The following is a 14,029-nucleotide window of genomic DNA, read 5'->3' as shown; positions in this document are numbered from 1 at the left end:
AGGCTCGAACCCGTGTCCCCTGCATTAGCAGGCAGACTCCCAACTACTGCGCCACCAAGGAAGTCCTAGAATGTGATTCTTTTTTTTTTTTTTTTTTTTTTTTTTTTTGCGGTACGCAGGCCTCTCACTGTTGTGGCCTCTCCCGTTGCGGAGCACAGGCTCCGGATGCGCAGGCTCAGCGGCCATGGCTCACGGGCCCAGCCGCTCCGCGGCATGTGGGATCTTCCCAGACCGGGGCACGAACCTGTATCCCCTGCATCGGCAGGCGGACTCTCAACCACTGCGCCACCAGGGAAGCCCTGATTCTTTTAAAACTAACTTTTTGTGGAATTCCCTGTCAGTCCAGTGGTTAGGACTCGGCACTTCCACTGCCAAGGCCCCGGGTTCGATCCGTGGTCAGGGAACTAAGATCCCACAAGCTGTGCCGCATGACCAAAAAACCACAAACTGACTTTGCACGTATCAACCACTTATTTGACCCAATATGAATTAGCCAGTGTGTTTGTGCCAGTATTTTTAGTTTCATATACACATATAATGTGGATCATGACTCAAGATTCTAATTAAGAAGAGAAACACTTGTAGATAAATAATAATTTATTCTTTTAATTAGAGGTCTTTTTTTTTTTTTGAAGAAAATCTAAATAGAACTTGTTTTGGGCCTTCTGGACTATACATTTCTTAGAGTAACCAACATTGAATAATAGGATTTTAGAATCAAAATGGGTTGATGAGGTTGAGTAATTAAACTGCCTCCATTTAGATTTAAGACTGAAGCATGGTGGTTGGTGACTTTTCAAGGTTACGTAAGTTTGTATGAAGCAAAGCTGGCATCTGGCCAGATCTTCTAGATTACAAACCAACATATTCCCCATTGATCTTTGCTCCACTGTGTATCTTTAATTAACATAAAGTGAAACTCCCAAGTCAGCCGTTTTTTAAGCATTGATGAAGTCATTATTGTTCTGTGATCTCTTTTAAAGACAAATTTTACCATCTGCCATTCAGAGAGCCACACAACCCTGCCTGGCTGAGACCACAAGTCACTGAGTCAAGGGCCCCTGCTGGGCCTCAGCTAATCCACTAAATCAGCGCAGCTGCTTATTTACCATCAGCTAATGAAAGCGAAATGGAGTGATTCTAAAAGCCTGGTAACCCATTCAGACTGGGCTTTAGAACCCTTCTTACACTATGTATTTAAATACAGGTGTGTCCTCCATTTAGATATTTGGCAAATTGTTTTCAAGCCAAATAACTAGTCATACTCAACTAGTCATACTCAAGAGCTAGAATGGGTCCAACTGGGAGGCTGTCCTAGTTTCCTGAGCCTGACCTGGCTGAATTCAGGCCTCTCCTGGCAGAGAGCAGGCATTTCCCCTTCCCTGCCTGCTTCTCAGCTCAAGCTGGGAGCAGTATAAGTATACAGGTCTTGCTTGTTCTCAGAGGGTTTCCAGACAAAATGCAAAGTGAGAATAAAGAGAAGGGAAGAGCCATAGGGTAACCATTTTTTTTCTGTCCCTGGATCTCAAGGGGAGGACCCTCCCATTCATTCCTCTGTTTTGTTAGTGTTTATTATGTCACTTCTTCTAAACAAGAAACAGCTTCTACGATGCCAGCCTTTCATTTGTCACATTGGATCAACACTGGTGTAGTGGAGTCCAGATAGACCTGGGTTCCATACCAGCTCTGCCACTTGCTGTGTAACTTTGTTGCGGGTCACAGAACCTCTGTGACCCTCGGTTTCCTTTTCAGTAAAGTGGGACTCATGTGATCACTGAGATTAAGGTAATATTCATGGTAGATGCTTAACAAATGAGATTGATGTTTTATTAATATTAACTAGTTGAATGACCTTGGAAGAGTACCTTCACATTCAGCTGTTTCCTTATGGGGAATATGAGGAAGTTGATCCCAAAGGTCTCTCAAGCCCTTTTCAGCACTGACAGCTCTGTGGGTCCTTTCTCCAAGGCATTCTTGAATATTGGGGAACTAGCCTCTCACCCAAACACCCCTCTCATTTCCGCCGGTCTAGTACCCTCACGCCCAAGACCCTCTTGCCCGCTCACTCATGCCGCTGTGGAAGCTGCAGATTGCCGAGTTTCCAGGGCTCTAAATCCGTGCCGGTTGCCCGCAGCCCGGGTCTAGAGGCAGACTGGTTGCAGGGGAGGCGGACCCCGAGCTTGGATCCATCGTGGGGCGCCCGGGCCGTGGATCTCCTGGTAGGAGAGGTGAGGAGGACGCAGATGCTACCTACGGATCCAACAGCTTCTGCAAACTTCTTGCCCAATCCGAGCGCCCTCTCCGCCCAGTTCTCGGGGGGCGGCCGCGCAGTACGTACTGAGCAAGGGCGGGTGGCCTCGCCCTCCCGGGAAGCGCTAGCTTTCAGGCGCAGGCTCTGAGAAGGAGCCAGAGGCCGCGGGTGCGCAGTAGGGCTCCGGATGCCTCCGACCCGCTTCTCATTGGCCCCCACCAGGCGGGGCCCGGGTCTTCGGCCCTCAAGCGGAAAGCGGCGCCGGCTGCGCCACGCCCTCGGGCACCACCCTGCAGCCATGGGCGGGCCCTTGGCTGCCCCCAGCCGGGAAACGCCGGGTAATGAGATGCTAATGAGGCGCGAATAAAGCCTCTGCGGGCCGCGTGCCCTGGTGCGGGAGCCTACACACTGCGTGCTGTCCTGTAATCCCGGCATTTGGTCCGCGCCTCCTCCAACTCCCTTCCTCCGTCCCCGTCCCCCAACCCGCCGGACTGGGACGCCCGCCTGGCAGGAAGCGGCCCCTACGGGCTCCCGAGCCCCCGGGTAAGTTGTCCAGCTGCGCCAAATGTGCGGCCCCCGCCCGCGGAGGCCCGGGGTAGGAGTAGGGATGCGCTTCCGGGGAAATGTGGCTCGCGGCGCTCCTGAATTCCGCCTGGCCGGTCCGGCCCGTCTCTCTGCACCTCCGTCCTGCTCAGCCCCTCTCCAAACTGTACGGTCTGGAGTGTGAGTACCCCCGACCCCCGCTGCCAGTGGTCCAGCTCCCTCTCCATCCTTCCAGACCGGTCCACCCCTCGCACATTATTTGTCCTGGTGTTTCCAGGTTGGGTCCCCCCTCTCCCCACTTCGCCGAGGTCTTCCTCCTTCCCACCCCCTAAGAGAGACCTTCGCCCTTCTTGACGTTCCGTCCGCCCCCATCCAGGTGACCTGCGGCGGCGATTTTCATCTCCTGCTTCGGCCCGGCCGCTGGGTTCGGGCAGGGACCGGTGAGGCGACCGAGCAGCGTGAGGGGGATCAGCCCAAGGATCTCCCCCCATGAGTGCCACCCTCCTACTCGAACTCCCCCGTGGGCAGTTCTCCAGGAATCCCCGTGCCCTCTGATTCCTCCGGGTCCCAGCGTGAGAAAGCTCTCTCCAACACCCCTCAAGTTGCGTGGGGGCCCGAGCGAGGGAGAAGGGGACAAAGGGAGGCCTTGTTTCGGGAGATTCCTGGGAGAGCATGCAGGGATGGGGTGGGGCGTCAATGGGAGTGAGAGGAAGCTGGGAGGGGCGAACCCTGCTGCCCTGTCGCCCCCGCAGTCCCCCAGCCGTACTGTGGCCCACTGGAGCAGTGGCAAGTCACAAGGGAAGTATTTTGACCACAGTGAGTCAGAAATAGACCCAGTTGTGTGTTACTCAGTCAGATGCAACATCCTGGGGCTGTTCCGTGCAGTATTTTGGTGGTGGGAAGTGGAACCTACAGGGTTAGAGACTATCTCCTCCCCGTGGTGAGGCAATGAGCAGCGCTAAGGAGGAGAACTTTGCCCCTGGCATAAGATGCACCCCACACCCAGCGTCACACTGAGTCCCTCGAGGGTGCTGGGCACAGGGAGGCTTGGGGTGAGATAGGGCAGTACATGTGCCTAGCAGCTGGGGTTGCCGGTGTTAGATCTGTCCCCGTGTGTACTGCACGGAAAGCTCTCTTCCTGGGCACCCTGCCCTCTTCACATCCGAGAAATTACCCGTGCTCTGCTTCCAGGGCCCCGAGAAGGCAGGGTAAGAATTCCTGTCCCCTGGGCCCCAGAGATGGAGCAGGGCTTGGAGATCCCTGAGCAAGAAGGCTGAGCTGGAGGCTCCCTGGCTTTCCGCGTGCCCTCTGTGCCCAGGACTGCTGATTTTTCATTTCCAAATTTGGCAAATTTCACTTGGAGTGGAAGGGATAGCAGTTGTCACTGGAGCAGCTGGCAGAGAGCAGCAGAGCCAATCAGGGTTGGACCTGGAGCTCCCTGGGGATACCAGACTTTCTTCTCCTCCCCTTCCTTTTCCCTTCCTCCTTTCTCCAGCCTCTTCCCTTCTCTTCCTTCCTTCTCTCCAGCAGCCACGTGCCCCTGCCCCTCCCTGGGAGCCTCCGAGGTCTCCATGGCCTCACCCACCTCCATCAACCCAGCACATGCCCACTTTGAGAGCGTCCTGCAGGCCCAGCTGTGCCAGGATGTGCTGAGCAGCTTCCAGGGGCTATGCAGGGCCCTGGGGCTGGAGCCCGGTGGGGGGTTGCCCCAGTACCACAAGATCAAGGCCCAGCTCAACTACTGGAGTGCCAAGTCGCTGTGGGCCAAGCTGGACAAGAGAGCAAGCCAGCCTGTCTACCAGCAGGGCCGGGCCTGCACCGGCACTAAGGTGGGTACCCGGTGCCTGGGATGGGGCCTGGAGAGTGGGGGAAGTCAGAGGAGGGGCCAGATGCCATGCCGATGCTGCCTTGTGTGTTCGCAGTGCCTGGTGGTGGGTGCTGGACCTTGTGGGCTGCGGGCTGCTGTGGAGCTGGCGATGCTTGGGGCCCGAGTGGTGCTGGTGGAAAAGCGCACCAAGTTCTCTCGTCACAACGTGCTCCACCTCTGGCCCTTCACTATCCATGACCTTCGGGCACTCGGCGCCAAGAAGTTCTATGGGCGCTTCTGCACAGGCTCCCTGGACCACATCAGTGAGCACCATGTGGTGGCCTGGAGGGGCGGGTGAGCCTGGGCCTAGAGACAGGCCAGTGGAGGGGGTCAGGGGGCTGCTGCTGGGCCGGCCAAGAGGCAGGGTGGATAAGATTCACTTCAGCCAGGCAGCTTTCAGGACTCAGGGCCCTCACCTGTAAAATGGGCAGTTGGACTGAGTGACTTCTAAGACCTTCTCCGGCTCTGACCAGGAACACACTGGTGCTTGGGAAGGCTGTGGGAACCTGGGGTCCCTGTTCCTAATGTCCTCTCCCTTCCAGGCATCCGGCAACTTCAGCTGCTTTTGTTGAAAGTTGCATTACTGCTGGGGGTGGAAATTCACTGGGGTGTCACTTTCACTGGCCTTCAGCCCCCTCCCAGAAAGGGTAAGTACTTCTCTGCTCCCGAGGACCCCCAAGTATTTTTTTCCTTACCTACTTTCCATGGCTGTTGTGAAGGTGTAATTTGATAGTGTGTCATTGCTTTCTAAACCATAAAGCCCTTTAAACGTTTATTTAATTATTTCACTGGATTGTCCTGGGAATACAGGGGCCCCTTCAGATTTCCACACACCCTCTGCCCCAGGGAGTGGTTGGCGTGCCCAGCTCCAGCCCAGCCCCCCAGCCCAACTGGCCAACTATGAATTTGATGTCCTCATCTCTGCAGCTGGAGGTAAATTCGTCCCTGAAGGTGAGTGATCCCTTCCCTCGAAGAAGCCAGCATCTTGAGCTCCTTGTGGGCCTTTCTAGGCTGTTACACCAGTCGTCCTCCTGCCACCACCCCCCTGTCCCCACCTCTAGGCTTCACAGTGCGGGAAATGCGTGGCAAACTGGCCATTGGCATCACGGCCAACTTTGTGAACGGGCGCACGGTGGAAGAGACACAGGTGCCCGAGATCAGCGGCGTGGCCAGGATCTACAACCAGAGCTTCTTCCAGAGCCTGCTTAAAGCCACAGGTCAGGACCACCCTCACAGGGTTTGCCCCCCTCGTGCCTCACTGTGGCCTGCCTCCCACCTCTCCCTCTCAGACCTGTCCACAGTCCAAGGAATCCCGTACTTTTCCATCTTTGTGGTCATGGCAGCAAAGAACTTGAGCCCCCAGGGATTCAGCAGCCACAGCCCCACTCAGCCACCCAGCATGACGAGTCTTAGAAATCTCTCGCAAAATGCATGGGATTTTGCTTTGTGCTTCTTTACATATGCTTTAATATAAAAATGCTATATAACCTGCTGTATAAAAAATAAATAAAATTCAGGAATTCAAAAAAACAAAGCAAAACAAAATGCTATATATTCAAAATGAAAGTGGTACTTCCAGAAGATGCCCTGTGGTTACTTTGGCTTCGCACTGCCACGGCCCCTGGAGTGTGCACATCCCGGTCGGAGAAGCCGGGCTGTCCTCTGCAAGCCTGTGGACTATGTGGTGCACATCGCCCAGCTGCCACCCCACCCAAGTTTCTCATTTTGCTCCACACCTTTAGGCCTCCTGGGCCTGGGACAGATGGTCCGCTGTGCCACCAGAACTCATGGGCCCCCCCTGTGTGTGTGTGGGTAGAGGTGCTGCTGCAGGCTGAGCTGTGATCCCAGCTCTCAGAGGTCAAGCATGGCTGGGGTATTTGGAGAGGTGACACATGATGACGAGGCACATTCCTCGTACCCTGCCCTATCCCCACAGGCATTGATCTGGAGAACATCGTGTACTACAAGGATGACACCCACTACTTTGTGATGACAGCCAAGAAGCAGTGCCTGCTACGGCTGGGGGTGCTGCGTCAGGTGGGGCCCGGGCCCAGGCAGGGAGGGGCTGGGTGGTGGGCCCTGGGAGGTAGGGGCCAGGCCTGGACAGTCTCTCCTTGGGTGTGGAGGGAGTCCCTCCTCTCTGCGATGGCGCTTCCTCCACCTCGATAAGCTCTTCTCCCCTGGGACTTACGTGGCAACCTGAATCATATTCTGGGCTAAACACCTTATACCAGCCACAGGACTACACAACGTAAGCTCCATGGGGGCAGGGGTTTTGTCCGTCTCTTGTTTACTGATGATTCCCAGTGCCTAGAATGGTGCCTGCTATGTAGTAAGCACCCTGAAAGTATTTGCTGAATGAACTAGTTGAACACCTACTATGTGATAGGTACTTTGTTGAGTTTTATGTTCATTTTCTTACCTAATCCACACGAGTACCTTGAGAAGTTAGGTACGTTATCTCTAAATGATGGGGAAACAGGCTCTGAGAAGTTCAGTGACTTGTCCAAAGCAGGTGTATGGTAACAGTAATGATACTGGGCCTTGGAGGCAGGGTGGGACCTGGGACCCCCAGCGAGCGGCAGGCTGAGAGTTGAGGACAGGGCTCGAGTGTGGGAGGCTGGACATTCAAATTCTCCTCCCAGCTCAGCCTTCAACTGCTGTGTAGTCTGGGGAAGCCCGTTCCTGGGGCCTCAGGATGTGTACCTTCTACACCTAAGGGGTTGTGATGGCCCAACTGACCCTGCTGGTTCTGATCTGTTGGCCACATAGGACTGGCCGGAGACCGACCGGCTGCTGGGCAGCGCCAACGTGGCGCCCGAGGCTTTGCAGCGCTTTGCTCGGGCAGCTGCCAACTTCGCCACCCACGGCAAGCTTGGGAAGCTGGAGTTTGCCCAGGATGCCCACGGGCGGCCCGACGTCTCTGCCTTTGACTTCACAAGCATGATGCGGGCAGAGAGCTCTGCTCGGGTGCAGGAGAAGCATGGCGCCCGCCTGCTGCTGGGGCTGGTTGGGGACTGCCTGGTGGAGGTGAGGGGTCAGTGTTCGCTGATTGGGGAGGGGCTCTCCGGACCCCTTGTGAGGAGGCACAGGGGTTCCCTGGCTGGGGGAGGAAGCAGCCTCGTGGGAAGGAGGGGGTATAAAAAGGTCTGCTTCTTGTAAGGAGGAGCAGAAGGTGGCTTGGTGTGTCAGGGCCCCCTCTGCTATGGCCCTGCAGTCATCTGGGCGTGGACACCCTTGTTGGACTCTCCCTGAACTGTTTCCTGTCCTTCTGCCCCTGCAGCCCTTCTGGCCCCTGGGCACTGGAGTGGCCCGGGGCTTCTTGGCAGCCTTTGACGCCGCCTGGATGGTGAAGCGCTGGGCAGAGGGCGCTGGGCCCCTAGAGGTGTTGGCAGAGAGGTGAGGCCTGAATTGGGGAGTTGGGGGGCGGGGTGGGGGCAGGGCTGGGTATAGGACAAGAGTCAGGAGTAGGGTCGGGGATGCTGGTTGAGTAGATGGGGGCGTAGAGAAAAGAGAACGCAGGAAAGGCCTGGCACTTCTGGAGGGGTGGGTGCTGATGGTGCCCTCCCACTTGTGCCCGATCCCGCCCTCATCTCCCCAGAGAGAGCTTGTACCAGCTCCTGTCACAGACATCCCCAGAAAACATGCACCGCAATGTGGCCCAGTATGGGCTGGACCCAGCCTCCCGCTATCCCAACCTGAATCTCCGGGCCGTGACCCCCAGTCAGGTCAGAACCCCTGGCACCACCCGCCAAGACTTCCCGGGTCAGCTCCCGCACCCCAGGTCAGGCCTTCCCTCCTGTGGTCTGCCCAGTCCCTGCCCTGCGGGTGAGTCCCACCCAGGCAGCCCCTCCCCCATGGACTGGGGGGGGGGGCGGCGGGGGTGTGTGTGGTCCGCCTGCCTGGAGACCTGAAAGGGGCTGCCTTAGGTACGAGACCTGTATGATGTGGAGGCCAAGGAGCCTGTGCAGAGAATGAGTGACAAGACAGACTCAAGAAAGCCGGCCACTGGTGAGCAGGCCTTCCTCCGGGGCCATGTCCAAAATATTTACCAAGCAGTGAGGCACGAGCACCAATGATCAGAACAGTGGTAGACGCTGGCGGCAGGGAGCAGGGTGCTGGAGCACTGCTGGGTGGTGGAGATGTTTGGGGCCTCCTGGAGAGTGCAGGGCAGTGGGGTGCTCAGCAGCAGCCACTTGCCAACTTGTGTGGAGTATTTCAGCGCTCTAACAGCCGCTGTAACGCAGCAGCTGGATGGCAGCGGAGCTGCACTGTTCTCAGCTGTCTGCCCCTTCCCGCCTTGCAGACCCCAAACCTGCCTCTCCTTTTAATCTCTGGGCCTCCCTTGCCCCTCAGCTCATAGCCTGCTGCCCTCTCTGTGGCCAGCAGTGGTTTCACTCTATTCATTCCCCTACTTTATTGCCAGAAAGATTTTTTCAAATGAGAAAACTGGGATGAAGGAGGTGCTGCTGACAGTGAGTGTTAGGCTGGTGCCCAGTAGGCGTGGGTCCCTGCTTCCCCCTCCCATATAGACCCCGCACCCAGCAGCTGGGCTCTCTCTGCGGGCCCTGGTGCCTTCAGTACAGCGTGGCTTCCTCTCCTAGGGTCGGTGGCCACCCAGGAGGAGCTGCTACACTGGTGCCAGGAGCAGACGGCTGGGTACCCAGGGGTCCATGTCACCGACCTGTCTTCCTCCTGGGCGGATGGGCTGGCTCTGTGTGCCCTCGTGCACCGGCTGCGGCCCGGCCTGCTGTGAGTCAGGCATTGGGCTTGGGGGTCCCTGATAGCTCCTCCCTCTCTAGGCAGTGTGGAATGGTGGGCGATCACTGTGTAGGAGTTAGCACACCCAGCTGCGTCCCAGGCCACCCCTTGCTAATAATCCTGCTCTAGTCACTTTGCTTCCCTAGAGATAGATTTCCCACCTGACTCTGCCTGCCCATGAGAATCAAATGCATTCAATACGGAGAGCTTTGTGAGTGGTAGAAGCCCCCCAAGGCCAGATGCTGTTGTCATGGGAGGGGTGGGGGGTAGGTAGCACAGAGAATAAAAACCCTTTATGCCCTCTCCTCCCTTTCCCGGTGTCCCTCCCCTACTGCTCTCTCCCCCTTCCATGGGGCAAGTTCTGGTCTCCCACTGGCCTTTCTCCCTGACGCCCCACAGGGAACCCTCAGAGCTGCAGGGAGTCGGGGCTCTGGAAGCGACTTCTTGGGCGCTGAAGATGGCAGAGCATGAGCTGGGCATCACGCCCGTGTTGTCCGCACAGGCAATGGTGGCAGGGAATGACCCACTGGGCCTCATTGCCTACCTCAGCCACTTCCATAGTGCCTTCAAGAGCACACCTCACAACCCAGGTGACCCGGAGGTGGGGAGGACGGGGTGGGGTGAAGAGGGAGGGAGGGAGGGAGGGAGGGAGTGTGTGTGTGTGCGCGCGCGCGCGCGCGTGTGTGTGTGCGCGCGTGTGTGTGTGCGTGTGTGTGTGTGTGTGAGTGAGAGAGCGTGCCCTCTACGGGACAGCCTGGGAGAGGTATCCTCTATCCTTCTGGGCTGGCACATAGCTGTCTGTTCTGGGGGGTACAGTATCGGCCCCCTATCTACCCTGATTCTCCCAGCAGGCCCAGTCAGCCAAGGCTCCCCAGGCACTGCCAGCGCTGTGCTGTTCCTTGGCAAACTGCAGAGGACCCTGCAACGGACCCGGGCCCAGGTGGGGAGTTTGGGTGGGGTTGGCCTGGGCAGTGGGTTCCTTGTGGGGATCCCTGGGGTGATGAGGATGTTCAGAATGGGGGAAGGGGAGAACTGGGGGCTCAGAACGTAGGACTTCTTGCAGGGAAATGGGGAGGATGCTGGTGGCAAGAAGCCTCGTGTGGAGGTAAATGCACGCAGGGGCCGGACAGTCCCTTCCCTGAGGTACTCTTTCCCATATCCTGTCCCCCCAGGCCTTGCTCGCCACCCCAGCTCCTTGTAACCTCCCCCCGCACCATCCAGTCTCGCTTCCTAGTCTCACTCCCTATCCCTTCCAGTCCTTTCTATTCATCTGTACACATGGACTCCCCAGCTGATCCTGCCCCTCTGCCTCTGGGCCTGAGCACTTACCTTTTTAGGTAGAGGCTGAGACCCCAAGTACTGAGGAGCCACCTGTCCCAGAGCCTGATGTACCAGTGACACCCCCATCCCAATACCAGGAGGTGAGAACAGGGGCCCTGTCTGCAGGCAGAGGCCTTGGAAGGGCAGGGAGGGGAAGGGAAAAACTTGGCAGCTGCCTCGGACTCCAGCTGACCTGCGGCCTGGGGGTTGGTGCAGGCCAGTGCCGAGGATCTGTGTGCACTGTGTGGGGAACACCTCTATATCCTGGAACGCCTCTGTGCCAATGGCCGTTTCTTCCACCGGAGCTGCTTCCGTTGCCATATCTGTGAGGCCACATTATGGCCAAGTGGCTACGGGCAGCACCCAGGAGATGGTGAGTGGGCCTGGGAGGCATTCAGAGGGACTCTGGGTCTGGCCCTGCTTGGGGGGGCCAGGAGCTTGAAGGTGGAGGGGAACCGGGGTGCTGGGCATGAGGTAGAAGCAGGCTGAAGATGACACTTTCTTCTCCTGAGCTCCGTCTCCTCTGTCCCCTCCAAAGCCCCAAATGCGGGGTTCTGAGAAGCCAGGAGGCTGGTAGAAATTTATCAGCCAATGCAGAGGCCTGTCACCCCCACCTTCCCTGATAAACCGCACATCTGTTCACCGGGCTGCCTGCATCTGATGGATCCTCCCCTCTCCCGCCTTCCCAGGACATTTTTACTGCCTCCAGCACCTGCCCCAGCCAGGCCACAAAGAGGATAGCAGCGACAGAGGCCCTGAGAGTCAGGTAAAAGCTGTGGAAGTGTGGGATGGAGGGTGGGAAGGAGGAAAGGGCTCTCTAAGCCCGAGACTTTGCTGGGGGTAACTGAATGTTCTCCACTAGTGTAAACTGCATGATGGCAGGGATCTCTGTACCGTCTTACTTGTTGATGAATCCCAAGTATCTAGAACACTGCCTCACACTGTTCGGTAGACGGCATAAATGAATGAACGCCAGGGCCCACATCTGTCTCAAGGGGCTGCCTCAACCCACCCTGGCCAGGTCACTGACCAGAGCATATGGTGGCTCTTCTAGGACCTTCCGACACACAGTGAGAATAACATGCCATCACGCCCCTCGATTCCCGGGGCCCCCCAGGAGGGGACCACTCCTGTCCCAAGCCAGCCCACCCGTCAGCTGATCCGCCTCTCCAGCCCAGAACGCCAGCGGTTATCCTCCCTTCATCTCACCCCTGACCCGGAAATGGAGGCTCCACCCAAGCCGCCCCGAAGCTGCTCCGTCTTGGCCCGCCAGGCCCTAGAGGGAAGCTTTGTGGGCTGGGGAATGCCAGTCCAGAGCCCTCAAGGTAGCTGCTGGCCCAGGGTGGGGATGGGAGGGTGGTATTCGGATTCTTGGACGGGGATGTGGGGAATGGGGAGGGAGGTCCTGCGGATCTCAGCCCATATCCACTTCTCTGCTCAGTTCTTGTGGCCGTGGAGAAGGAGGAAGAAGAGAGTCCCTGCTCCAGTGACGAGGAAGCAGAGGAAGACGTGCCATTGGACTCAGACACAGAACAGGTGAGTGGGAGGAACCTGGCCACCTATTCTGCCCAAGCCAGCACACATCCACTAAATATACCCTGGCCCCTGCCCAGGAGAAACCCACAGCACCCATCCTCTTGAGCCCAAATGACTCTGAATGTCTTCTCACCCAGGCTGACTCTTTCATGTCTCTAGGCCTCCACCTTTTCTATCAGAACTTATCCCACTTCCAGCCCAGGGTCTTTCTGGTCCCTTTCAAATGCAGCTTTCCCAACCCCTATCCACCTGACCCTGTCATAGGTTCTGTGGAACTTGGCTAAGAACTCTGGCACCATGAACAGTTACCCAACGTGGCGTCGGACTCTGCTGCGCCGTGCTAAGGAGGAGGAGATGAAGCGGTTCTGCAAGGCTCAGGTGCGGCCTAGGGGTTCCCGGAGGTTCTAGCGGGATCAGGGTTCTGAGACTGGGGATCAGAGCTCCTCCGGGACTCTGTTCTTGAGCAATCTGCAGACTCCTGGGCCTTCTGTCTTGTACTCAGGCCATCCAACGGCGACAAAATGAGATCGAGGCTGCCCTGAGGGAGCTGGAGGCCAAGGGCACGGAGCTGGAGCTGGCTTTGAGGAGCCGGAGCAGTGAGTGAAGACAGGGAGGATAAATGAGCCTAGGACACCTCTGCCTCCTGGCCCTGTGTTCCACCCCCAGCGACCCCCAGACTACCAGGCTGTGGCCCACAGCAGGTTCTGTTCCTCATGCCGTGATTCCTGTGACCCTCCTTAGAAGCCTGACTGGCCCCTCTTCTTCCTTCTTGTCAGGTTCCCCCGAACAGCAAAAGGCACTATGGCTAGAACAGTTGCTACAGCTTGTTCAGAAGAAAAATAGCCTGGTGGCCGAGGAGGCTGAGCTCATGATCACGTAAGGGGTGTCGGAGTTGGGGCGTGGGGGGCAATGGCGTGTGAGCCAGGCCCCACAGCCAGGTCTTCGGTCACCCTAGACACCTGTGCCTTTTCTATCCCTGCCCCCCACAGGGTGCAGGAGCTGAACTTGGAGGAGAAACAGTGGCAGCTGGACCAAGAACTGCGAACCTACATGAACCGGGAAGGTAGGTGGGATGTGGGGAGAGGCTGGTATTTGCACAAGCCTCGTGATCTCAGATACTGCCCAGGCAACAGTCCTCTAGTCTGAGTACCTCTGAGGCTGAACTGCCTTTTGAATTGCTTCTTGAACTGCAGGAAGCCAGAGGATGGGGCTCCAGGCCCACATTCTGCGCCTTCAGTTCAATCACAGCTGCACAACTGGGCTTTTACACAAGATTCCTTTAAAAGTGGTATTGCTGCTAAACAATGCTAGAAAACCATTAGTGTTGATAAACCAAATTCAGAGTGGGAAACAGCTGGGGCTGTAGAAGTCGCACAGGCCGGGATTAGGCTGTGCCTCTCCTGCCGTCCTCCCCGTTCTCTGTTCTCTAAGTAAGTAAGTTTCACCCCTCCCTTCAGAAACCCTGAAGACAGCTGCTGACCGGCAGGCTGAGGACCAGGTCCTGAGGAAGCTAGTGGACGTGGTGAACCAGCGAGATGCCCTCATCCGCTTCCAGGAGGAGCGCAGGCTCAGTGAGCTGGCCTCGGGGCCAGGGCCCCAGGGCTAGAAGAGGGTAGGCTGCCTGTCTTCTTCTCTGCAAGGAAGACTGCCTCACCCCAGGTCAGTGCCACCCTGTTCATCAGGGCTGCCTGGGAGAGGCCTCACTGTTTACAATAAAAAAGCTTCTGCCGTAAACAGGACTTTGGCTGCCT

The 14,029-nt window shown here is 57.1% G+C and overlaps 1 protein-coding gene across 5 annotated transcripts; it reads left to right on the top strand.

The window, feature by feature from the left end:
* Positions 1-2,473: 2,473 nt before the first annotated feature.
* Positions 2,474-14,022, top strand: MICAL1 (microtubule associated monooxygenase, calponin and LIM domain containing 1). 5 transcript variants are annotated; one of them, XM_079939848.1, is made up of 26 exons: positions 2,474-2,794; positions 3,171-3,234; positions 4,325-4,623; positions 4,717-4,924; positions 5,204-5,308; positions 5,508-5,612; positions 5,723-5,878; positions 6,598-6,698; positions 7,434-7,691; positions 7,945-8,060; positions 8,263-8,389; positions 8,591-8,672; positions 9,266-9,413; positions 9,822-10,012; positions 10,274-10,362; positions 10,486-10,527; positions 10,760-10,843; positions 10,959-11,115; positions 11,432-11,508; positions 11,797-12,067; positions 12,184-12,278; positions 12,543-12,656; positions 12,781-12,874; positions 13,055-13,154; positions 13,268-13,341; positions 13,736-14,022. In XM_079939848.1, the coding sequence occupies exons 3-26, from the start codon at positions 4,366-4,368 to the stop codon at positions 13,882-13,884; spliced, it is 3,201 nt and encodes a 1,066-aa protein (XP_079795974.1). In that variant the 5' UTR covers positions 2,474-2,794; positions 3,171-3,234; positions 4,325-4,365; the 3' UTR covers positions 13,885-14,022. The 5 variants fall into 5 exon arrangements, with proteins under 5 accessions (XP_079795974.1, XP_079795973.1, XP_079795972.1 ...); XM_079939847.1 differs by having other exon boundaries at positions 4,322-4,623; XM_079939846.1 differs by having other exon boundaries at positions 3,171-3,395; positions 4,322-4,623.
* Positions 14,023-14,029: the final 7 nt, after the last annotated feature.

The sequence above is a fragment of the Stenella coeruleoalba genome, assembly GCF_951394435.1.
Source record: "Stenella coeruleoalba genome assembly, chromosome: 12".
Taxonomy (NCBI): Eukaryota; Metazoa; Chordata; class Mammalia; order Artiodactyla; family Delphinidae; genus Stenella; species Stenella coeruleoalba.
Note: the sequence above shows the minus strand (reverse complement) of the source record. Positions and strands in the feature narration are given on the sequence as shown.

Coding starts and splice junctions, on each gene's coding strand:
- MICAL1 (XM_079939849.1), top strand. CDS start 4,366: ATGGCCTCACCCACCTCCATCAACCCAGCACATGCCCACTTTGAGAGC. Junction 5,879..6,597: donor GAGCCTGCTTAAAGCCACAG/GTCAGGACCACC, acceptor CTATCCCCACAG/GCATTGATCTGGAGAACATC. Junction 8,061..8,262: donor CTAGAGGTGTTGGCAGAGAG/GTGAGGCCTGAA, acceptor TCATCTCCCCAG/AGAGAGCTTGTACCAGCTCC.